Source organism: Macaca mulatta, chromosome 7 (assembly GCF_049350105.2).
Source record: "Macaca mulatta isolate MMU2019108-1 chromosome 7, T2T-MMU8v2.0, whole genome shotgun sequence".
In the NCBI taxonomy this organism is placed as follows: Eukaryota; Metazoa; Chordata; class Mammalia; order Primates; family Cercopithecidae; genus Macaca; species Macaca mulatta.
The window spans coordinates 162428818-162455090 of record NC_133412.1 but is presented as its reverse complement, the minus strand read 5'-3'; the positions used below and the strand labels follow the sequence as shown (position 1 = coordinate 162455090).

At 44.1% G+C, this 26273-nt stretch overlaps 1 protein-coding gene across 30 annotated transcripts in view; it reads left to right on the top strand.

Moving 5' to 3' along the window:
• The window catches only part of FOXN3 (forkhead box N3), a 468244-nt gene that overhangs the window by 416576 nt on the left and 25395 nt on the right, over nt 1-26273 (top strand). For 11 of the 30 annotated variants that reach the window (XM_077941587.1, XM_028851734.2, XM_015144356.3 and 8 more), the window contains one exon: nt 17037-17102. The exons of 10 other annotated variants lie outside the window; for them this stretch is intronic. In XM_077941587.1, the coding sequence (XP_077797713.1) occupies nt 17037-17102 (66 nt within the window). The remainder of the gene's footprint in view (nt 1-17036; nt 17103-26273) is intronic. 9 more of the 30 variants (XM_077941594.1, XM_077941586.1, XM_015144357.3 and 6 more) reach the window with 1 other exon arrangement.

Below are 26273 nucleotides of genomic sequence, written 5' to 3'. Positions count from 1 at the left end.
TATAATTATGACCTCTCATTATGTACAGTGATGCCTGCTGAGTTAAAGATAATGGCACTCCCTGCTTGAAAGTATCAGTTAATTGCCTGCAGGGGTCAGAAGGGTGCTCATGTCTGTCCCCTCCCCCATGGACTCCCCCAACCCCAACCAGGCATGCACTGAAGACAGACAAACTTGGGTCTGCTGTGCTTCTCACGCTGTTTAAGCACCAGGTTTAACCATGTTTAACCCTGACTATAGTGGAAGGCCAAGTTTAACTCATCTGCAAGAGGGAACTAAAACTTCCATGGGCCCAGACCTAGCCTGTCTTCGCCGATGGCATTCTTGGAGCCCAGTGTCACCTGGAACTCCATGTCATGGGCCCTGTCTTTGTTGACAAAGGGTACACTCCACAGCTGGTACCGTTGGTTTCGTATATTCTGCTACCATTTTTCCCCCATTAAAACTTTTTACTGTAGAATATTTCAAATATATCGCAAAAAATAGAATCATGAACGCTTGTATACTTTTCACCCAGCAGTCATCAATCCTGGCCAAGTTTATTTCATCTGCACCTCTCCCGCTTTCCACAACCTCCTTTGCCCCCAAGTAATGAGGATTTTGGAGCAAATCCTCAGTTATCGTATAATTTCTTCTGTATGTATTTCATTATGTATTTCAAAAATTTACAGATTTTTAAACATACAACCATAATAATATCAATAGCACACCTTACAATTTTAACAGCTCCTTAGTATTTATACTATCAGTGTTTACATTTCCCCAAAAGCTTATAATTTTTTAACCAGTTTTTTTTTTTTTAATCTAGACTCAAAGTTCTATACGTTGTAATTGACGGATGTGTCCCCTAAGTCTCCTTTAAGCTGGAGGAGTTGTGTTGTGTTGTTTTGTTTTGTTTTGTTTTGCTTTGTTTTGTTTTGCTTTGCTTTGCTTTGTTTTGTTTGAGATAGAGTTTCACTCTTGTTGCCCAGGCTGGAGTGCAATGGCATGTCTCAGCCCACTGCAACCTCCACCTCCTGGGTTCAAGCGATTCTGCTGCCTCAGCCTCCCAAGTAGCAGGGATTACAGGTGCCTGCTACCATGAGTTCTCCTTCCATGTTTGTCTACCACTGTCTTTTTTTCTTGCCGCTACTGCTACTACTATTATTGTTCTTATTGTTAAAGAAGAGATTGAATTGTTTGCTTAAAAAACAGATACTCATTTTTATTTCCCCTCTGCTCCCCTCCAGATCTCTTCCCCTAAATGTTTTGTGGCCACACTGTCCTCTGGCACAAAGTCTGAAGGCTCTCCAGGCAGGGCTTAGGCTTAAAGCAAGCTTAGTTTAAAAAAAGAAAAAAAAGTCGAAACTCTTTCTAGAAGAATGTTGAAAGGATGAGAGAAAACCGCAGGCATGGTGGCAGTTACGGTGGTTGATTTTTCCCTCTCTGTTTTCCAGTTTTCTTTGTTTCGTTTTGCTTGTATAACACTAGCTGTAATTTTTTTCCTATTGAAAGATGAAATATGGTTTTCATGGTACAGAACGAACCCAGTTGCCGTCATGAAGTAACCCGATCCACCCGCGTGCCGGGCGGGCCTGAGGAGCACCTCTCCAGATGTTTTTGTCCTTGCTGCCACCCCACTGGGAACGGAAACCTCCCCTGTCCACGCCATCATCTTCCATCGATCTTACCCTTCCAGTCGGCCTGGGTCTGTTCATCATATTTTCTGGCAATTATCGAGCCCTCTTGGTTTTTCCAAAAACAAGTATGCCCCAGATACAAACCGAAGAGCTTTATTTGGCTTAGCATTTACAGTTCTGTCTGGAGTGAATACGCAGCATCCACAAGAGGAGACCACGTTTGGCCCAAGCTCATCTCCTTTAAAAGCACGTGTCCCTGACCAGGCTCTGGCCCTCAGCGCTTGGGCCTCCTTTATTCCGCATGACACTTACTTAGTATTTGCGCTTCTGTACTGGGCGGTTTACCCACTATGTTAGTCCATTCAGGCTGCTATAATAAAATACCTCAAAATGGGTGGCTTACAAGCAACAGAAATTTATTTCTCACAGTTCTGAAGGCTGGGAAGTTCAAGATCAAGGGGCCAGCAGATTCCGCGTCTGATGGGGCTTGCTCTCTGGTTCCTAGAGGGCGTCTTCTTGCTGTGTCCTCCCATAGTGGAGGGGACCAGCTGCCCTCTAGGGTCTCTTTTATGAGGGCTGTCATCCATTCATGGAATCCCGCTCCCAGGGCGTGTGACAGGCATGCACCTCGCTTCTTCGGTGCCCCAGTGCTCAAACTCCTAAGAGGGGCATGTAGACGGGCAGGTTGTGGGGAGCGTTTTTGGGCTCTGACCTCATCTAGGGTTGAGTGTTTACAGCTCCCGAAGTCCCTCCCGCTGGGCCTGTGTTACAGGGCGCTCTTTCAGTTTTGCCGTCTGCAGGCAGCTTGTGTTAATCAGCTCAGTCAGACTCTCTGCCTTATCGCAGAGGTGAATGGGGAGCCAGAAGGTGGTCTTCCCCTGGCGTGGGGCAGCCTAGTGACCAGACTCCCCTCCAATCACCCCCAGCCAAATTCCACGTTGTCCCGCCGTCGATGGCCTGCTGTTGTCTGTTGGTGTCTGTCGATGGTGTGTTGTTCTGCTCCTCTTAACGTCCAGCCGCTTACGTCAGTGCCAAGTAGGGTCTTGGGTTTTTGTGGGCACAAGATGGGGATGTGGCAGGCCAAAAGGCAACTTTTTGGGCACGAAAACAGAAATGGCTGTCCTCATTTAGGTCCTTGGGCACAGGCCCAAGGGTGTAGCCCTTGCCAGGGTCCCCGCCCTTCTGTAGCCTGCACTTCCCGTATCACCATGAGGGCCCCTCCCTCATGACCTCATCACCTCCCAAAGGCCTCACCCCCTCATACTTTCACCTTGGTGACTCGGTTTCAACATAGGAGTTTTGGGGGACACATTCTGATCACAGCACCCCATAGACCATGTGGCTAGAAAGTAAAGAGCTTGACTTTTTTTTAAATCGAACACATTCAAAAAAGAAGGATCTTTCAAAGTAGACTCCTGACATGCAGAATACTTGTCCAGGGATGTAGCCATTCTTAATAACCATTCTAGAAAATTCTGTGGAGATTTTCTTTAGAACCCGTTTCCCATTCAATCACCAGAAAATCAGCTCTTACATTATGGTTTAGACTAATTTTTAAACCCAAAGTAATTGTTTTCAACTTCTTTGCCCAGTGGGCCTGAGTTTAGGGATCTTCCCCACACTTCAAGACAGAACAGTAACTCCCACAGGTCCAGGGCAGCGTGCGCACGTTCCTGTTTCTCTCCCAGTAGTGCGGTGTTGCAGGTGAATATTGTTAGGTGGAAAACTTAATCCTTTTATTTCCATGATACCTTTATGTATAGTCGTAGTCCTGAATCTACATTTCCATACTTAACTGTGTCTAAAATGAAATACTCATTAACAGCGTAACGATATCTTTTGTTCTCAATGATGGATGGATGAATGGATAGACAGATGGACGGATGGATGGACGGACGGACGGATGGATGAATGGGGCTGACGTCTCTTTGTATCAAATTGAATATGCACTATTCAGGGAAAGCAAAAGCGATGGCAGTTATATATCGTAGCCTTCTCATTGTACCCATGTAGGACTTCCCAGGAACCAGGCTCTGCTTTAGGTGTGAGGCAGACAGTAGGTGAAGGGCCCGTGTAAGATAAAGGAAAATGCAAATGCTTTTTTGGTGCATTGTTTTATTTTTCAACTGATAATATGTAAGAGTTGTTTCTGAATCAACGCATCTCAGAAAACTATTAAAAAAATTTTTTTTAAATACCAAGCGTTTGATTTGCTTTTCTATTTTTTTCCTAGTCTATTTTCTGGAGGAAGATTTGACTAGAGAGAGTAAAGGCTGTGTTAAAACTGAGGCCTAGAGAGAGCTCGGTACCCATGAGACCTGCTGCTAGAATCAGCAGTCCTGAATTCACTTTCCAAAGTTCTGTGGGTTTTTTCGTATTACTTAGAAAGAAATACCTGAGCCTGGGTAATTTATAAAGAAAAGAGGTTTATCAGGCTCAAGGTTCCATAGGCTGTACCACTTCATGGTGCCAGCACCAGCGCCTGATGGAGACCCGAGACTACTCCCACTCATGCGAAATGCGAAAAGGGGAGAAGTCACAGAGTGAACGGGGAAACACGAGAGATGGGGGAAGGGAGGGAGGTGCCAGGCTCTTTTTAACAACCAGCTCTCATGGGAACACGTAGAGCAAGAACTCAGGACCACAAGGACAACTCCAAGCCATTCACGAGGGATCCTCCCTGTGAACCAAACACTTCCAAGGAGGTCCCACCTCCCATGCTGGGGATCAGACTTCAGCATGAGCTTTAAAGAGGTCAAGCACATTAGACTGTAGCACATTACACATCCCCTTCCAGGTGTTTGAGAAGCAGCTTTCTAGTAAGGAAATCAAAAGGCAAAACCTTTTGTAACAAAGAGATCATCTCAGCAGAACGGTGGTTTATGGCATAGTGGGACCGGGTGTGTGATTCAGTATGGTAGAAGTCTACCCAGAAGGAACATGGTGAGGTTTTGTTCTCAGACTACGTCCAGTGTCTCTGTAATGAGAGTCAAGTGTCAGGTCTGGGAGCATCACTGGCTCCGTAGTTCCTTTTTAAATTCTTTTGAGTTAGTATAAGACATACATCCCCAGGCAAAGTGAGCCTCTGTTCAGAGTCACCCTCCAGTTCTTCAGTGCTCGAGCATTGGGGAGGAAGACAGTGGAGAGGTGGGCACACAGTGAGTGTGTGCCTTGAAGCCCTGATGGCAGGGTTCTGTGTGGTGTTTATTCTCGCTAACACACCTGCCAGTGTCACTCTGAGATGCAAGCTTTCCTTCTGGAAAAGATGATTTGCACATTGACCTAGTTGAAGACAGAGCTAATGAAGATGTGGTGCACGTGGAAATGTTCAGTTCTCAGCACTGACAAGCGCTGCCATGCCTGCTAGGGCCAAGCCACTGTGAGCACCCCCACAGCTGTGGGAAAGTTGGTGCAGGGGTTACCAGCAACCACGAACCCTTTTACTAGAGGAGGAAGTGGCTTCTGGCGTGGGAACTGGGCAGGAGCTATCTTCCAGTAAGTGGAGAGAAGTGATGGTTGGGGAAAGCCAGTCATTGGGGAAGATGACCTTATAGCATAGAGAGGGGAAAACAGACTCAAGAAAGATGCACTGGTGGTCCTGGCTGGCCATGCCCAGGCCTCTATGCTCTGAGCATCTCCCTGGGCTTTTGGCTCTGGTCTCAAGGGGCTTCCTGGTCCCACCTCTGGCTTCTGGCCTTGGCACATCCTTTCTCTTGGACACCAGTGTGGCCGGGCTCTGAGGTGCTTAGGGGTGTCTCTTGGGAGTCCCCATTCCTGTTCCTGCCCTATGGAAGCCTTGTTGCACCTGAGGCTGGCCCCAGTCCCCTCCTGGGTGGTGAGCTTCAGCTGTAACACTGGTTGAAGAAACCAGGAGCAAGCAGGACGTTTTCAAAGCAAAGAATGCCAGAGTCCAGAGGGCTTCGGCATTAATCCCCCTTTCCTCCCTCCCTGCAGGGTCGGAATCCCCTCCATGGCAATCCCAAATGTCCCCTCCCCTTTGCACATGGCTATGAGTTACAGCATCCCCAGAGAGGGGCGACCCAGGAGACAGAAACCAGAGAATGCAGTAAGCAGAGGTTCACAACTGGATGAGATGCAAAGGGGAAAGGACTTCAGAGGAATGTGTAGTTTCTCATTCATCTATGGGAGGCTTTAAAAATTTTTAAAAATACGTAAACTGACCTCAGACAAGCCCAGCACGATTTAACAAGCCAAAGAGAACCAAATCAAAACCTCTTGCCTCTTCAATAATTGCCCTGTCTTATTACCCATGGGACAGGATCACAACTTGTTCTGGGTCATTTGTCACCTTTGCCCTGGGATTCAAATCTAGAATTTTAGGTTTTTTGATACTCTCAGTTTCTGTCTACATGGTTCTTTGAGTTTTCTCCTGGCAGCTGCTAGAAAGATTTTGATCAACTGGTCAAAGATATTAAAGAAGTCAATGTTGATCAGTAGGAAAATTTAGAGTGCCAGATAAAAGAGGTGTCTGAGGTGGCAGTGTCAAAGGGCTGGAGGCGACGCGTTCACTTGATTTGGAAACAAATCAGATTCGGGAATGTGACGGCAATGTGACGCAGGCCTTGCTGCTGAGGCGAAAAGTACCTTAGAATTAAGGGATCCAGAAGACATCAAAGTTAAAGCATTTCTTGTTGCCTGGAGAAAACAGAAATACGGAAGCATCCGCCTGGGGAGTATCGAGGTACTCCTTTCATTTCTCAAGCAGAGAAGCAGCAGGGACAGTAATCGACTCAGAGGAAGTGAGAGGCCCCGAGAGCTTCCAGCCTGGCCATCCTAACACCACATTAGAATTGGGGTACCTGAGACAGCCCCCAGCACCAGGCTCCCAGCCCAGGATGCTCTTTGAGCTCCGTACTTACCTTCCAGTAGCTTTTCCTAGAATCCCCTTCCTGATGAAGTGAAACGAGGGGTAATAGATGGGCAGTTTACGCAAGTTAGAAAGATGCTCCCTGTTGGGGAGCTGACTTGGACAAATATATTCCGAATTTGCAGGGTTCGCTGTGACGCTCCTCCTCGGAGCCTGTAAATTCTTCCTTTAGAGTTCACCAGTCCCTATATTTAAGCTGGAAAGACTCAGGAAATGTGTGAATGGGAGCCTAATACCCAGGGTACCCCCAACGAAATGTAGAGCTTACTTGGAGATGTGTTTGTTAGTTTGTTTTCATCTGTTCTTACCCCTTGGCCCTAAACATTATCCAAGCACAGTCATCTGTTGGGTATCCATGGATATCTAGGACCCCCTAAGATACCAAAACCTCAGGATGTTCAAATCTCTTATATAAAATAGTGCAGTTTTTGTTCTTAGTTTTTGTTGTTGTTGTTTGAGATGGAGTCTCGCTCTGTCGCCCGGACTTGAGTGCAGTGGCACAATCTTGGCTTACTACAGCCTCTGTCTCCTGGGTTCCAGTGATTCTCGTGCCTCAGCCTCCCAAGTAGCTGGGACTGACAGGCACCTGCCACCACACCTGGCTAATTTTTTGAATTTTTAGTAGAGATGGAATTTCACCATGTTGGCTAGGCTGGTCTTGAACTCCTAACCTCAAGTGATCCACCTGCCTTTGCCTCCCAAAGTGTTGGGATTACAGGCGTGAGCCACCGCGCCCAGACAAATAGTGTAGTATTTGTATAGATCATTCATCCTTTCCCCTTTCCCCCCTGACATCCCTGCAACTCACCTACCAACTTAATTAGATTATCTTTTGTTCCAACAAACAGCTGTTAGTTTCAGTTTGCTTAGTCATTGCTTTGAGCTTGTCTCATGTCTTCAGAGCAACAAGAGTTTGGGGTGTTCTTTGATTCATTTTTTTGGAGAAGAAAGGCTGCTCTTGGTGTTCTCTGTCTCCCACTTCCATCCTAAAGATGATGCGTAAAATCACAACTTGGTGTCCACTTAGTGGGAGATTTTTGTTCCCTAAAATCCTGCTCATCAGAAGCTTGTGCACTGGGCTCCCTGGCGTCACTTTGTCTCCTGTTTCACTGTGACAAGAACCCCTAAGGTGTTTGCAGTTCACGTCCACAGTGAATCCCATCTCCCGTTTCCCACTTCATCCCTCCTGCTCACTCGGGCAACTTCTTTCTCAATAACCTTCAGCCAAAAGGGAAGTGGAAAAAATATTCATGGCAAATGACGTCAATAGAGCTGATGGCACCCTGTGTTCTGCTGCCTTCAAGATCAGAGGCGGCTGTTAGAGATATCTTGATTGATTGCAACAGAAGCCAAAGGGTATGGCTCTTACTTCAGTGATTTCAAAGCAACAAATGTAGATATCCTATCTGTCTTAACCGATGCCTAGGGATTTTGCAAAAAGGAGGAAAAGAAAGACGTCAACAACAAAGTGAATTGTATATCTGTTTACTTTTGATGTGTTCTATTTGAGATAGTTTGGTTTGAAGAGCTGCTTTTCTTGATCATAGCACATGTATCTGTGAGCTTACTGTGAGGTTTCTCACCTTTTGGACTGGATCATTCTTTGTGGTGGGGGCTGTCCTGTACACTGTAGAATGTTGGGCAACCTCCCTGGCCTCAACCCATTAGACGCCAGTAGCACCCTCCAGCTCCCACCCAGTCATGACAATCAGAAACATTTTCAGACATTGCCATACATCCTTGGGGGAAGGAAGTGCAAAATTGCCCACAGTTGAAAATACTGGCTTAGTATACAAGGTGTGCATAAACGCAGATCTACTCAGCATTTCCCCACGAAATCCACAGTTTTGTTTATTTGTTTGCTTGCTTGTTTTCATCTGTTCTTATCCCTTTGTCCCTAAAAGTTATCTATCTAAGCACAGTCATCCCTTGGTATCCATGGGGGATTGGTTCTAGGACCCCGTAAGATACCAAAATCTGAGGATGTTCAAGTCTCTTACATAAAATAGTGTAGTATTTGTATGTGATCTATGCACATCCTCTTCTGTACTCTGTTATCTCTAGGTTACTTATAATATGTCATACAATGTAAATACTATGTAAATAGTTGTTAGACGGCATTGTTTGGGGAATAATGACAAGAAAAAAGCCTGAACGTGTTCAGTACAGATGCAGCCATCATCTAACTACATAGTATACATGTCAGCAACAGTGTAACATTTTCTGAAATTATTTTTCCCTAATATTTTTGATCTTTGCTGATGAAATCTGTGGATATGGAACCCATGGATATGGAGGGCTGACTATATTTTTTCTCCATTTTGGGGGGTTAATTAATGCCCCAGTTGTGTCATTCTCAGGCAGAGTTAGAGAAAATGGACAAAGATATTTCAAAGCAGAGAAGTCCAGTAATGTTATAGAAGATCTGGGACCACTTGTCTTCCTCGATGGCTTCTTTGGATGGCTTCCTTGATTTACTGCGACAACCATTCTTCACCTTTCAGACACTTCAGAATTCCCTGACAGATTCCTACAAAGATTCCCTCAGCTAGGGTGGAGCCTGATGTTTGGGTTTCTGGGGTTCCCATGGAATTTCACTGCACATCTGGAGGCTTATTCCCTGGGGAACATCCAGTACTTCTCCCCCAAGCTGGGTGCCAGACCTCAGGCAGCTGGATTCACCCAGCAGCAGATTGGACAAGCCATCCATTCACTTGTTCACTAACTATCCAGCACTCCAGATGTTCCAGGCACTGTTCTAGGTGCTAGGGAACACCCTAGTGTATGTATCTGTCTATGTACCCATGTTCTTTTTTTTTTTTTTGACACAGTCTCACTCCATCGCCCAGGCTGGAGTGCAGTGGCACCATCTTGGCTCACTGCAACCTCTGTCTCCTGGGTTCAAGCAGTTCTTACGCCCCAGCCTCCTGAGTAGCTGGGACTACAGGTGTGCACCACCACGTCCAGCTGATCTTTATATTTTTAGTAGAGATGGGGTTTCACCATGTTCGCCAGGCTGGTCTTGAACTCCTGACCTCAATCAATCTGCCACCTTGGCCTCCCAAAGTGATGGGATTACTGGCACAAGCCACCACGCCCAGCTTACCCATGTTTTTATATCTGATCTTTTCTGTCTGTGTGTCATCTATTATTTGGTATTTTTGTTTGTTTGTTTCTTGAATTTATTTTATTCAGTTAAAGAGATTTCATCATCCTATAAGACTCCTCAGGTGTGAGGGAGAGCAGGGAGAGCTGGAGAAACACATTAGCCCTGTGGAAAATCACATGATTTCTAAGACGGTAATGGTTATGACTCTTAGGCTTTCTCTGTGGGAAGTGTTTCATTGTCATTGTTTTGTTAGGTGGGTCAGCTCAGAGGTGCTGTAGGCAGTGCTTACATTTTTGCAGCAGGTGTATATTGCAGTGTGGATTGAAGCAGGGGCTTCCTGCTGGCCTTGTATTCTTAGTTTGTTAAAGCAGATGGCCTCTCCAAGTCACTTCCCTCTGAAACTCAGTCCCAGAGGAAGGGGAGTGGACATGCTTAGAAACCACACCAGGAACCCACAGAATACGCACACCAGACTTGATGGATTCCTGTGAAGTAGACCTGGCAGGGACCTATCAGGACAGACCATGGCTTTCTGGAGGCAATAGTATATTCTCCCAGCCTTACTAAGGCTGTTAGCTGCCCCTAAGGTCTTTGGAGTAGATGCCCTATTTGGTAGGTGTTCCTTGGAATCTGTAGCTCTGGCAACCACAAGTCACAGAGGGAGGAGCAAGTCAAGGGATATTACAGAGCAGGAACTATGTGGAAAGGGATGAAAAACCAAACCGGCCCCTTCGAAGTCTGCAGCCACCCACCCATCATTTTAAAATGAGTGGACTCAGGCACAGCAAAATGAAAGGAAAGTCAGCAGACCCAGGACTTAAAACCCAAGAATCCTCATGTCTAGTGCAGCGCTTTTCCCATCCTGTCCGCAGAGGAGAAGCCTCTTCCACAACCAAAGGAACCATCTCAACAGTTTGAGAAACTGAGGCTCAATATTTCTCTTCGCCCAAATAGCTGGACCGTGGGTTCTGGAAACTGTGTTACCTGTTCGTCTCCCTGCAGCATAATATAACTGTGTGTGTACATTCAAAACAAGAGGATTTGAAAACATCTTTAAGATGTGTGACCGTTTTCCAGTCTCGTACTATAGAGAAGAGGCAATGTGATAAGACAACTGCATTAAAGATGAAAATTGAAATAGGCTGCTGGGAACCGGTCCAGAGGAGAAGTAACGTTTGTTACTGAAGCATGGGCAAAGGAGGAATTTTTTTTAATATGGGATTTGAGATTAGCTCAGTTTGGATAATGGTTGGTCATAACTCTGTTCAGCATCCATGACAGCACGTGTGGTGTGAGGCTGAATGAACCAGCAATCATTGATTTGGTTCCTGAATTAATTCAGCACCCATGGCAGCATGCGTGGTGTGAGGCTGAATGAACCAGCAATCAATGACTTCGTTCCTGAATTAGGATGCTGAATTAGGTACTGATGGGAGGACCCTCCCCATCCCAAAATTTAAAGAGTGGCACTTCCTTGTTCTCTTGTACCCCTCTGTCTCACTTCATTCCCCCTGAGATACAACATGAAGCACTCCTGCCAAGTGGGTCTTCATTCCTAGAAAGAGTTCCTGGCCAAAATGCCTGTCTCTTTTCTTATGCTGATAAACTGGGTTGGACCCTCTAGGGAAGATCCTACAAAGCCAATCCACTGCTCCCCTCCTAGAGATCTCGTCCCGGGCCCTTTATCCTTCACAATCAGCTATGCCTCTGAAGCAGAAGCCCCCGCTATCCACCAAACAGCTACCCAGTCCCCTGAAATAATTCCAGACACAAAGCTCCAATGTCTTTGGTCAAAAGCATCCTACCACGATAGCGTGCCTGCATCAGAAAGTTCCTCTGCTATCTAAAGAGGTAAACCACCAGTAGTCTCTCTTGACCACAGAAAATTTAGACTTTTTTATAGAGACCCAGAGTGTGCTGATGAAAAGGAGCACATTACCTAAGGTAGAGAGCGGGAGTGAGCCCCAGAGAGAGGCACAGGAGGGAGAGAGTAGGGCAGCACTGTATCCTCATAGGAAGGGGTGGGGTGGAGAGATCCAAGGGAGGGGTGTTTGGGTGAGGGGACTGGGAGAAGCGTGCCCAGAATCTGTAGGTTGGAGTACCGTGCTGAGCACAAGTTATATAATCAACTCAAATACTTTCTTTCTACCTTCTGGTAGTTTGCAATCTAAAGAAAAGGGAATGCCTGTACAAACAGTGCAGTGTGTTTTTATGCACAAAAATCTCACTGTAGAAAAACTTTTGATACCATATACTAATATAAAAGGCTGACGAAATTTGTTAAGTGAAAAAAATTTTAAGTTGCAGGAAACTGTTTTCCATCTAAAGTTATTTTTTAAAAAGATAGATTTGCGTGCATGAGTAAGTATATATGTGTGTATTTGTTTGTATTTCAATGAATGTATATATATATATGCTTATTTTTGCATAGATAATTTCTGGACATATATATAAGAAAATATGATTTTGAAAGTAAGCCTATAGGGAAGGCATTTATCTCTCAAATTATATCCATCCGGTGTTTTGTTTTTGTTTTTTTTTTTACAGTGAACACACATTACTTTCATGACTTTTAAAAAGAGGGGAAAAACTTAAGTATTTTAATAATAGATAAGAGTAAGCATTATAGTGTCTCTTCTCTTTGGAGAGGAGAGACAGGAGGTTGTTGGCTCTGAAGACAGAAGCACTGACAGGGTGTCAGGGTGTGACAAGGAGAAAGGCATATGAGATGTTCTAGCAGAGAGTCCAGGACACTTTTCCATAGAAGGTTATCAGACTCATTAGGCTGCTTGGTGTTCACCCCAGGAGCCAAAGAGGGTCCTTCTGGCATTGATCTACAGTGCTAGGTCTGTGCTTAACCAGCTTGCTGGATAAGGAAAGAGGTCTGAGTGATGACGTCTATTTTTGTTTGCCTGTCAATCTGGATATTGAACCCAGAAAGTGTTATATCTAGTACACTCACAAATGAAAACCAAAAAGATGACACTTGGGAAATCTTTGCAGTTTTAGGGTAGGCTAAGATTTCTTAGAGCACAAAAGACACTAAGCTGTAAAAGAACAAAATGGTAAACTGGACTAAGTAAAAATTGAAGACTTCTGCTTCTTAAAAGACACTCTTAGGAAACAGAATAGTAAACCATGGACTGAGAAAAAAACATATATCTCATAGAGGACTTATATTCAGAATATTTTTAAAAATCTTACAACTGAAGAATACTAGTTGAACCACCTAACTAAAAAATAGATAAAAGACTTCAACAGACTTTTCATGTAAGATACGAATGGCCATCAAGCACATGAAAAGATGCTCAAGGTTATTTGTCATTACAGAAATATAAATGAAAACCACAGTGAAATATCACTATATATGCCCTAGATGGCTAACGTTTTTAAAGATTGACAATTTCAAGTAGTGGCAAAAAATATGGAGCAACTGAAACTCTCCTGCATGGTACACGCACCCTCTTTGGAAAACAATGTAGCGATTCTCTGTAAAGGTAAACATATGTTTACCAGCAATTTTCCAAGAGAAATGAAAATGCAGGTTCAAAAAAGACTGGTATAAAAGTTTACAGCAGCTTTTGTATCATATCCAAAACTGGAAACAATCCAATGTCAACCTACCGGTGAATGAATTGTGGTATATCCATTCAGTGACTACAACTCAGTGATAGCCATAAGGAATGAACTATTGACACCACATCTTTGATGAATAACAGAAGGCAAATCTATGGTTGTCCAGACTAGGGGTAGGTATGTCTGCCAAGGGGTGCAAGTAAACTTTGGGGTGATGGAAATCTCTATCTTGGCTATGCTCTTTATCTTGATGATGGTGGTAACAGTGGTGTCAGAACTCTTAAAACTCTACACTTAAAATGGGCACATGTTCTTGTATGTAAATCATCCCTCAGTAAAGTTGATTTTTGAAACAATGGCACTCGCTGTACTCCCCTGGGGAAGGGCTGGTACTGTAGTATGCCAGTGTGCATAAACATTTTAATTTTCTCCTACCATTTGCAGTTCTTGCATTTGCCAATTCGCTTACTAAGATGTCAAGAGAGGAGAATTCCAAGCCTTGCTCTCTGCTCCATTCTGCCCATAGGGCTACTTATTCAGGAACTGATCCTTTCAGAAGGGAGAGTGGGGCTGTAGGAATGCATTGTGAATGAGATCATGTGAAGGCTGGGGGTTGCACCTGCCCCAAATGACCGGAGACCAGCACTAGTTCCATGATCACATCAGGATTTTTATCTGTGGAGGCATCAGGCATGGCACATCTGGTTTGAAGGAAAGACGGGGGACACGTCCCTCAGCATGCTGCTTTTTTTTCAGTTTATGTATCTGTTTGGCTTGGCTGGGTGGGGGTGGGGGGTCACAGGTGGATGCTCTACAAATCCAAAGCACCCCCCCAAGTGTGCCTTGGGAATGCCCCGCTTAGGTTCTCCCACATGTGTGATTATTGATGGGATACTTTTCCTTTAAGGTTTCCTTTCTCTCTTTCTGTTTTCTTTCTTTCACTATGTCTTCTTTTTATTTGTGTCCCTCTACAATTTCCTTTAATGTGTTTTTGAAGAATACGGAAATACTTCCTTTAATTTTCTGGCCATATAAATAGAAAAAGACTCCAGACTTCCTCCCTGTGTTTCCTCTTGTTCTGGGCCCAGCAAACCTCCTGGCCACTGAGGAAAACTTTGGGTACGAGTCACCTGTGGAGGTAGGGACCATGTAGCCAGGCCAGCCATGGTCACCTGTAGCAGTTGCGTTCTCAGTAATGGCAGAGACCTTTTGCTTGGCAGGAAAAAATCATTTTTCTTGGCTACCCCCTGAGAAAGGAAAAGGCCATTTCTAAAAGGAGGGGCAAGAGGGAAAGGCCTGTGGCCTTAACAGCCCCCCCTCAGGAACTGCTTGTCCCTTGTGACTTGTGAGATGCCAGCAAGAATGCTGGGGCTGTGAGTGCTACTTCCAGGCAACAGGCCCTGTGGGGCACCAAGGGACCCAAGGCAGTGGGAGCCACAGGGGCAGTGGGGAGAACTTTTAATTTTTTAGTTGAATGGTTTTATATATATAAATATATATGTTTTTATATATATTAAATATATAAAACCATTCAACTAATTAATATGTAAACTATTTTATAATAGTGTATATATAAACCATATTAACCATTATATATAGTAGTATATATTAACTATTATGTATACTATTATAAACTGTATAAAGCTTAGTCGATATTATATATTATATAGTTTACATAGTTTATATTATATAGTTTATATTACATATAACATATAACATGTTATATATTATATAACTCATATATTGTTATAAACTTATATACATTATAAACTAATAGTTTATAATATATTAACTATTATATGTACTAGTATATATAAACTATAGTTTATAATATATAACAAATTATATATAATTTACAATATATAAATTATATTATATATTATAAACTGTAACATACAACTATTATAAACTAATATTTTATGTATAATTTATAGTATATTAACTATTATATATAATAGTATATATAAACTATGTATACTATTATATAATAATATATATTTTATTAATGATTATATATAATATGCATAATTTATATATTATATATAAAAGTACTTAATATACTATTATATAATGGTTAATATATCTTAATATATAATATTAATATACATATATAAAGTGCATTGTAATTAATATATAATATATATTAATATCAGTGAGAAATGGTGACTGTTTAAGGTATTTCACCCCTGGAGTTGCCAAATATATAAACTATATATATATACTATTATATATAATAGCTAATATAGTATGTATATTATCTATAATAGTTTGTATATATTTGATTAATGATTATATTAGTTGATATATATAGTAGTTTACATATACAATATATATACTAATATCAGTGGGAAATGGTGACTGTTTTAGGAATTTCACCCCTGGAGTTGCCAAATAAGTTAATTTACTTGTTTCTCATATAATGTACTTATTAAAATAAACTTTTAGTCCATTATGGAGTGTAAGTAACAGGCCTTCTGCAGGCAAAATAGAAAAAAACTCTTCAGAGTCAAGGTCTATTTTTTTTTTCTTTCTTCCTTGAGACCTTGTCTTTGGGAAGCAGTGTCGTCCATATCATTAATTGCTTGTGGGCCTCTTTTTACCACATCGTATTACTCCGTTGGAATTAAACCACACGTATAAAGTATGAAAAAACGTACTTTTTTAAACATTAAAAAAGTAATTTTCTAGCATAATACCCAAAATAAAGTGCCATGGAGCCATTAGTAGTAAATTGAATTTTTTGGTATGTAATTTGTACAAAAACTGACAAGTGCGAGCCCCTTGTCCCCCATCATTAGTCATTGGGTTTAGCGGACACAGAGGCAGTAATCTGCAAGGGAAGGCATTTTGATGTCGACTTCAATTGCACACTTCATTTATTTGGACAGGGCACAGGCGGCAGCTTCTGTCACGCGGCATCACCGCACTATTAGTGAATTTCGCCCCAGGGCAGCTGGGACGCTGTGCTGGGGCAGATGTTCTTTTCAGCCTATTCAGTGACCATTCTTGGGGGTTGTTTACTGTTGTCATGGTGACCTTCATTTCCATAGCAGCAGAGCTGCTGTTTCTCAGAGGAAAATGAATTTAGTTATAAAAGGATAATATTTTTCTCTGTCTCTATATAACCTGCCATCTGTCAACTGGTGGATCAGTAAGGATTCAGAAACCTATTAAGAATTATAGCAATGAAGTGATGAGTATTTTTTTTTTTTTTACCCATATTAAAAGCAATAATAGCAGTGGAAGCAAACATTGTGCCCTCAACATCAGAACTTTAATTTTTTCTTTATATTTTAAGTGCTTTTTTTAAATGCCTTCACCACCTCCACACCGCTGTTACAAACACATAACCTCGTGAAACACAACTTACATTCTGCTGACAAATGGAAATGACCAGATGTCTTGTTTGTATCTCACTAGATGCAGGTGTGTTTAATGCTTTCCTGATGCTGTGAGCTTTCCCCAGTTCATTAAAGATTCCTATGGCTGAACTTCCTATTGTCACTGACTCTCCTGCTCCTCACCCCAGGGTAAAAGCTATGGCGGTGCATAGATCAGCAATTTATCAGGAACATACGGTGCAAATTATAAAATTAACAACATGAGAAGAGACCATGCTTGTGTGATGAAAAATTTACTAACATGATCCTTAAATCTCATTCTAGAACACGTTTTCTTCTTCTCAGATCCCACTGGGAAGAATGTCGCCTTGGGGATAGCTCATCTAGTTCCTGGATATTTTTTTTTCTCTGTTGCATTCATGAACTGTAACTTGCAGGGGGAAAAACACACACACACACCAGCCCCGTTGTAAATAATGTTATTTATTGGTTGATTTTTCCAGATCCTGACATTGATGCTGCCAGTGCCATGATGCTTTTGAATACTCCCCCTGAGATACAAGCAGGTTGTGAGTAGATATTTCTATAGCCTACAGCACCATAGTTTGTGAACTTAACCTTCTCATTTATACACCAGGTCATAGGAAGAACTAATGCTAAAGTAGAACGTCCCTTGTAGAATCACTTTAAAAGCTACATAAGTCCATGATTACATGCATATGCATATAAACATGCAGCCATGCGTATGTATGAATGAATGCATAGGTATATTTCCAAGATGAGAAAGTTCTCATATAATTTCAGGACTTAAGACGTGGGGAAAGGGAAACAGATCCTTTATTGAGTCCCAGTGGAGAGGCCTTCCTTGCTCCTGTAGGTATTGCTCCTGTGAGTTTGTAGTTTCTCCTAGAAGAGGCTACATGGGGTCAACTTAACCATAATGGACGGGAGCAGTACCCATTTTTAGAAATTTCTTTCTCTTCTGGGACCTTATCGCCAGCCTGCCATTTTGGAGAAGAGTCTAGTGAAATAGGCCTGTTGGAGCCTGGAATATCTTTGAAATGAAACCATGCTACCAGCTTGGACCATTTCCACCCAGCCTCCCAGGCTGCCGCAGATAGCAGGGCAGGGCTGTTTAGCTAAGCAGGACTCCCATCCTCACCTTCTGTTGGCCTTGAACAATGTCAAGTTTGAGACAACTCTTCCTTACTGAGACTTCTTCTCACCACCTGAGGTTTTTCCCATCTCTGGAGCTAGTCTACCATGGTTTTAGAAAGATCTCTTCCCAAGGGATGAAGAATGACTTTGAACAAAGATATCTGTCCCTTCCTCCTCCCAACTCGAGGTCAGTACCTGTGCCCACATTCCACACCCAGCTAGAACCCTGTTGGACACACAGACAGCTGGTTTACCAGGGTCTGCTCAGCTCGTTGTGAAGACATTGCTGCGTTACAGCCTCTTACTGATGAAACACACTGGTGAAGACATGGTGACATGAAGCAGCAGACACCACTACAACACTGCCACGTAGGGGCTGGCACTCACCTGTCTCCTTCTTATGGCTAGGCCTTCAGCTCATTTTGGGTTCTGGCTCTCTGAGGGCCACGTGGCTGGCTGAGCAGTGGGGAGTCTCTGCCTTTGGAGTGGATGGTACTTCACACAGGAAAACATCCATCCTCAGACCCAAAACAGGTGCCTTTTGTTAGTAGTGGACTACGTGGAGTTCCAGGCCATCCATCATAGCCCCCTTGCTTGTCCAGCCTTCCTGACAGCTTTAAGATATTTGACTCCAACCTTTCTTATTTATTCCTATTTTAAAAGACCCAAGAAATTCAGCTGAGCATTCTCAGGGAGGCTTGTTCCTCTGCCTGGAGCTGCCATTACCTGTTCCGAACAGTCTAGAGTTCTGATTCTCTCTTTCTAAACTCAGACCTCCAGCTATTGCAATGTTGGACTCCCTACACCTCTGACATGCAAACGCCACTGCTAAGCAGATACTGGTCTAGCTGTGTAACTAGCAGTTAACCTGGAGTGTGGTTTTTAAATGATGTTTTTATATTTCAGAGAAATATGTATGTTTTTAATTTTTTTTTTTAAATAAACTTCCATTCTTAGATGGCATTGCAGGAAAAGTACAGACCAGATTGTAATCAAGTTCCAGGCTGAAAAGATTTCTAAAATTAAGTTGCATAACTCAACCCAGTGGAAACATTCTGATTTCATCAGAGCCGTGTAAGATTCGAGCACCTTCCTTTGCACCCAGCCACTACACAGTGATCATTAGCTTAACAAAAATACTTCCAGCTGGTTGCTGAAGTTCAGAGGGAAAATGGGATTATGGACTTCTGCTAGAAGAGGCTACATGGGGCCAGCTTAACCATAATGGACCTGAGCAGTACCCATTTTTAGAAATGTCTTTCTCTTCTGAGACCTCATCACCAGGCTGCCATTTTGGAGAAGAGTCTGGTGCAACAGGCCTGCTGGAGCCTGGAGTATCTTTGAAATGAAACCAAGCCAGGCAAGGGGACTGATGGATCATTCACAGATCCCCAGCAGCTTCCATAAATGTCCATGATTGCTAGATTCTTGAGCATGGGTAGGAAAGGAAAATGGTTTCTCCTGATGAGTAGATGAGTTGTTTTTGGTGTTCGCCACCCCTCTCCATCTCTAACACTCCAACTGTAAATACTTCTTTTTCCAGGGTAGCCACACTCCTGTTTACACTGAAATGCTGAATTTGAGTTTTACAAGCTCAGTGTTCATATTTTGAAGCTGTAGGCTCATTTTTAGAAGGCTTTTTTTAGAAGACTATTACCGCTGTGTGAGAAATCCAGCCACAGCCTTCATGAAAGCCCCAGGCCAAGAATGGAGCTCCAAGACAGTGGAAGGAAAGAACCCAGGGTGCCTCCAAAGGTCATAGAAGGAGATGCTCATGGACAGGAGTAACAGAAAAGTAAATGTGAAGACTGGGCAGAGAGTAGGGACACCACCTTTGCATTCACTGTCCCATCTGACCGCCAGCCCTGGTTCAATGCCCTGGAGGTCAAGGGCAAGCATAGTCAAGGGGCAGGTTGTAAGGACCCCGAGGATTGGAGCAGTACCTTAGCAAGGGAGTGAAGATGCACGGAGCATCTTCTCTGTGCACTTGGGAAGTCAGCTGGCCGATCCTGCCCATAAACCCAACCAGAGGAATATATCTGCAGCTTGTGGTTAGCTCTTTCTGGCTTCACTCTTTCTCCATGCCCCTGGCCCCTGCCACCTTTCTTTTCATTTCACGTTGTATAACGTTATTTTTCTTGGGATTTGAGGCAGTCCTTTGCCTTAAGGGAAAAGCATTACAGACAGAATGATTAGGCAGTCATCCCCTGCCCTGCCGGCATCGCCCAAGGCCTGGAAAAAGTGAGAGGCTATTCCTGTGCAAAAATGGTTAAAGGCAACAGCCAGCCAGCCAGCGACAGTGATGGTGTGTGAGCAGCCTATGTAGGGATGTTTGTGTGCCCGTGTCCCAGTGTGGATATCTCCCAGGTCTTCTCCAGGTTGGGGGGTCCTGCCACTGCCCATGAGTGGGGAGTGTGGCTTCCGAGAGCAACACATTTCCTGTCTGCGCAGAGCCTGTCTGTGTTCCCCCGTGGGCTGGTGCTGTGGCTGGGCCCTGTTTATAGAGCTTCCTCGTGCGGTGCTATTTATAGCCCCTTGTTTTCACCTCTCAGGCTGCTAGATGCCCCTGCTTGCATGGGGGCCACCAACCCAGTCTCTTCTGCTGCTCTTCTGCTCCCAGCAGATAGAGGCTGGGCTGGATGGCTGGATGGCTGGAAGGCTTTTCCTTTGTCCTCACCCTTCATAGCCACTCCAGGTCACCAGATGGCAGCCACTTAGATCTTTTCTCTTCCTCCTACCCTTGCTCAGCATCTGTAAAGCTAACACAAGGCCAGCAGACTGGCCACAGTCCAGGGTCTGAAGCTGAGTAGGTTGCACAAAGGAAATGGCTCAGATGCTGTTGAGAGCCCCAGGCAGAGCAGGCCTCTTTATCGTTGGAGGGTCTGTGTTGCCCCAAGGGAGCCCAGCACACAATGTCTTGCTTGGGCTGGAGTCCCTGTGGGTCCCTCCACCTCTCATTTCAGTCTAATGCTTCACTTGCAGTGCAGCAGCAGTGTGCACCTAGTAAAAACCTCAGGCTGCAACATTTTGTCCTCCTGGCAGCATCCGCTGTGCATGTGACATTAGCCTTTTTAGACTTTGCCTGTTTGCAGCATAGGAAACATTCTGCAAGGAGAGCCACCATGTCTCACGTGCTGTATAGGACACTGCCTTCAGAACAGTCAGCGTGGGACATGGCTGGCTCATTACCTCCCGGACTTTGGATTATGCTCCAGTCAAATCCTTCTGCCTACCCCACCCTCCCCACCCTCAAAATGGCTATGTAGACTAATTCCAGCTTCTAGTATCTCCTTAAGTACCTGCTTTGCAGTGAGTTCCCCTTTGACAAGCCCCGTGAGTCAGCTTTAACCCCAATGGAGGACTCATTAGTCAGGAGAAGCCAGATCTCCATTACTCATCTTCAAAGGCTTATATAATCCCTGTTTGGAAGGTTCCCAGAGACGAACTCTAGATAATAAACAAAACAACAAAATGGAACAAGGGAAGGGGAGGGATTGGGGGAAGGCGTTCCTCCCCCTGCCTGGAACTGGGATGTATGTCAGACACACCAGGCACAGCAGAGGGAGCACAACCAGGAAATAGGCTGTGTCTCCCCGTGCCAGCCCCCTCCCCAGTGCGCTTCCAAGTAAGCAGGTGGAAAGGCCGACTTTAGGAAGGGGAAGGATTAGCGGAATCACCTGCTGCTCAGCTTATGGCCTCTGAGAGAGTTAGCCAGGGCTGCCCTCCAAAGGCAGCAGCAAGAGCTCAGAGGTTAATTTTAGAAGTTGTGAAACACCAAGGAAGCTAAGCCTCAGGAGGGGAGCCGGGGAAGTGCTGAGGGACGATGTAGTGTGGAGGGGTTTGTCCTGGACCTTAGACTTTTTTTTTTTTTTTTTTTTAAGATGCTCAGGATTGCGTTATCCCATTTAGATCACAGCATCTACAATGAGCGGTGCTGCTCTGTTTGGCTCTCTTCTTATGTGTGAAGGTTGCCTTCTTGCTAGTTAAAACCAGAAAGCTTAGAGTTCCTCTCTAACATCTGAGAACGTGGTTGATGGCAAGTGTGGGAAAGTGTGGTGCCAACGTCCCTCATCCTGAGAGCCTCAGGGGTGGGTATTCTCCCATCTAAAAGACAAATACGTAACTGGCCTAACTTGCAGGGATGATGCTGGAGGCCTGGGCCTTGTCTGGAGAGAGCCACAAATCCGAGGGAGAAGTTGACTTTGAACATCGAGCCCTTTTGATGTCTTACATAGCTGGAGGCCAGTGCATTTCAGTACATCGGAGGCGGCAGATTGGCTGTAAGGTTTTGGTCTTTCGGTGTCTTCGTGTGCTCTGAGGGAAACAGAGTAAAACGAAGGGAAAGAGTAGATGTGCTGGTAGAGAAAGGGCTGAAGGATCGACTCATGTTCCCACCAAGCTTCCTAATGTAGGTAGTGAACTGTGGGCCTCAGAATGCCTTTCTCTAACAGAGCCATTTTAGACTGGCTGTGACTTGTTCTTCAGAAGCCATGTTCCTGACACTTGGGGATGGGGGCAGAAAGGAGAAAGGCAGGGGTGCAGTTAAGTGTCACAGCTGGTTTCTGGCAGCTGGTGAGCAAACACGAACACAGCCTCCATCTCTCCATGGAGAGCACTGCCAATGATGAGGACGGAGAAGTGCCAGGGTTGGCAGAGGCAGCGTTTAGTTGCAGCTCATTTGAGAACAAGCTGCAGGATTCAGAGGAAGAGCTGAGTCTACATGCCAGAAGTCTTGTGAGGTTCAGGAAATAGCTCAGGGAAAGCCTATTAATGCTTCAAGAGAGCTTTGTCCATGAGATTCTCTTTGAAATGAGTGCTGTTCCTTAATCAGGAAGATGTTTTAATAGGTAAATGCAGAGTTAGGAATAACTACAAAAAGCATAATGGGCTGAAAGTATTTCCCCATGTTCTGACCCCATTCAGCCCCGTCCTTGTAGATCATCAGTAAGAGGATGCCAGAGAGGTGATATAGGATGACAGAAGGATGACGGTGATGATGACGATGATGAGCTTACATAACGAGCCAGCCACTGAGCTAAGCAGTTGATGTAGCTTATCTTATTTCATTCTCAGAGCAATCCTACAAGGTATGTTTAAGTCTGCTTCACCAGTGAGGAAATGGAGGCCCAGGAAGGTGAAGGCACTAGGCCAAGGCCGAACTGAGGCTGTGTGGCTCAGAGCTTACACTCTTAACCACTGCAGCATACCTCATCCCTGAGGGTTCCATGAGACAAGGAACATCCAAAGAACATGGTCTCCAGTAGGAACTTGGTGACGACTGGCTTCCTTTCCTAGTTTTCCTTTCTGCTGGCCGTACCCCTGGAGCTTACAGGTTCTGAGCATTTGGGCAGAGGACTCTGTCATGTCACACTGTCCCCAGGGGTGCTTTTCTCCTTGATTGGCAGATGCCTTGACGACCATGCCAGGGTTAATAAGAACTTGCGCTCCCTAACTTGGATTTGCTCTGTTCCCATTCCAGGGCTTCCCTTGTCTTTGTCCAACTTGATGTGTTTTGGGTGTTGCTGCTGCAAGGGTGGCTCTGATATGACACGCACAAGGGGAACAGAAGTGCCATAACAGCACCTGTTGCTGTCCCAGCAACTCTGTCACCAGGAAGATGGCTACATTCTTCCGGCGTGGTCTGATTTTGTCCCATTCTGTTCTTGATGGGTTTTCAGCTCCTCTGAAATGGGGAAAGCACAGGCTGCCTCAGGATTCCTCTGTGGATGTTGATCGTGTTGATGATGACGATATTGATAACTAACATGCATTTTCCAAATACTCATGCCTTCATTAACTCACTTAAGTCTCCAGAGACCCTGGGTAAATGTCATTTTTGTCCCCCATCTTACGGAGTTTAAGTAGCTTGCTCAGCAGACATGATGAGTAATTGACAGAGATGGGCTATAGACCTAGGTTGGTTTCCAGAGCCTGGCTGTCAGCTGCTGCGGCACAGGGCACTTCTCTGCTCAAAACGCCTTAATGGATTTCCCGATACCCATGGGATAAAGTCCAAACACATCTTCTGCTAGGATTGTGTGCTGTACCAAGCAACCTTTTAGTTCCTTGAGCACATTGTGCATCCTTAAAAAATCACTTCCAGGTCTTTGTATGTGCCATTTTTCTGCCTTTGAACTCCAGTTTAGATGGCACTTCCTACAGGAAGCCTTCCCTAATACCCCTTAGTTTGGGTTAGGTGTCTCCATCCTTTCTGCCTTTAGGCCCCCTGTCCTAGCACTTACCATCGTATATTTTCATTGCCTCCTTAATTCTCTCTCTCTCTCTCTCTCTCTCTCTCTCTCTCTCTCTCGATCTCCCCTTCCCTCTTGCCCGTAGTTACCTTATGTCTCCATCATCTAATACATAGGAAAGTACTTGGTAAAAGTTTTAGTATCTGTATATGGGACTGTAATAATTTTTACTGACAAGAATTAAACTGTATTAGAGATTTTACATATTTAAGTTATTTATCAGCATGGTTCATTATATCAGACTAAGTCGCTGCTCTGCTTGACATCCCTAGTGACAGATATATTCGATCAGAATTCAGCTGAACCTGTGGCTATCTGACCATTTCTAGGAGACTGCCGTACACCAAAATTATGCAGACCCTCTCCCACAATCCCCAAAATGGGCAAACAAAAAACTGTCATTTTAGGCAACACATATAATATTTCATCCAAAGCATCTATCTACAAGAGTTCTGCTGTCTTCTGCATATGTCTGTCCTTGAGAATTATTGCTATTTTTCCTCCTATATTTTCTACTGGATGTTTTGTAATTTTAGTTCCTACATTTAGGTTTATGATCCATTTCTAATTTTTATGTGTGGTATGAGGTGTAAGGCTCAAGGTTCATTTTTTTCCCAAATGGATCTCTGGTTGTTCTAACACTTGCTTTTCCCTCTTTGCATTGTCCTGGTACCCTTGTCAAAAATCAGTTGACCACATGTGTGTGACTCTGTTTCCGAATTCTGTTCTGTTCGATTGGTCTGTATGTCTAGACTTACGCCAGTATGACAGTGTCCTGGTTTCTGTAACTTTATAGGAAATCTTGAAATCAGATAAGATAAATTAGGTAATATAAACTTTAGACATTCTTCCTTATAGAGATTCATCAACTGTGTAAGACATGATAATTCACTGCATACCACATTCTAACAGTTCTATGATTTAAAGATACTTGGTAAGTCTCCTGCCTCAGATAAGGTGGTCTGTTAGCGGGAATCAGGCTGATAATCAGGAATGGTAGGAGCTACTGATCTGGGTCTGCCTGCCCTCACAATTAATTAGGGTGACGGGAGATTATGGAACACCGGACTGTAATAGTAGTACTGACTTAGGCGAGAGTTTCCATTCTCTCACCCATCCTACCTTTTGTAAGACCTAGTAACAAAGGCCTTATGCAAACCGGGAAAATAAATGGCAAAAATTATTAGCAAGAGGTTTAGAATACCCAAAGAATTGACAGTCTATAAAATTACCCCGTATTCAATAGTGAACGTTCATCCTATGTGATGTTTGATTCAAGGTTTGAAAACATGTCCTTAGATACCTAAAAATTATGTAAGTAAAAAGTCTGTATGGCAATGTTTTTTGTGAAAAGCTTGCATTCTACCCATTTAATACTGGCTTACACACCTAATGTCCAGAGTGGTTTTCATTTTGGAATGCATAGTTTTCTAGAGCCTTTTCGATGGTCTTTGTTTGAAAAAGCACTAGTTATCCACCTTGCCACTATCTGAGACTGTGCCAGGGACTCTATGGGCACAGCCAGAGCTCTGGGGAGTCTGGAACCCATGATGGCAGACAGGGTCTTGGGAGAACAGTGTTCAGAGAGGGAAACAGAGATCCAGAGACCTGCACAGAGTCACACCAGAGAACTCAGCTGAAAGCTCACCCGTGTTCTCACTTAGTGATACTCCTCTGCTCCTCAGACACAGGGCGAGTTCCTGGTAGATACAGCAGATGGCAGAACATTAGTTGGAACCAGATGAAATTGCTGTTGGGAAGGTCAGAAAAGGTTACATCAGGGATTCCCTGCGTTTCTCCTCTTAGGTAACCCTCAGACAAAATCAGGTTGGTGTGGAGATCTTGGAGTTTGTATGGAGAATGGACAAGATCTGATGACCGCTGGTGAAAGAGGGGCTTAGGGTTGCTCCAGGGATGTGTGGGTTTAGGAGAAGGTGGGATGAGGAGCGACTTCTCAGGAGATTTGCTTGAGAGGGTACCCCGGGAAGGGGCCTTTCCTCAGGCCACGAGGATCCCCTGGGGGATGAACTGGGTAGTGTGTGCGGAGGTGCCAAGTAGCTTGTAAAATCGGCTTTTACGAGACAATTTGGGTCATTTTTTTCCCCTTGTTGGATTAAAGATAAATGGAAAGATGTTCTCAGCTTCTGCCCATGGCAAAGCATGGGGAGGTGCTTTTATGTGGTCACCTGGTGTCTGTCCTACAGGGTTGGGGTTTTTGAGTTGTTGTTAGGGTCTGACTGAAGGAAAAAGGTTATGTTTAATAAATGTGAGAAAATAATATTTAAAGCCTACTTTTGAAAACTCACTTTTTTTTTTTTTTTAACCTAGACA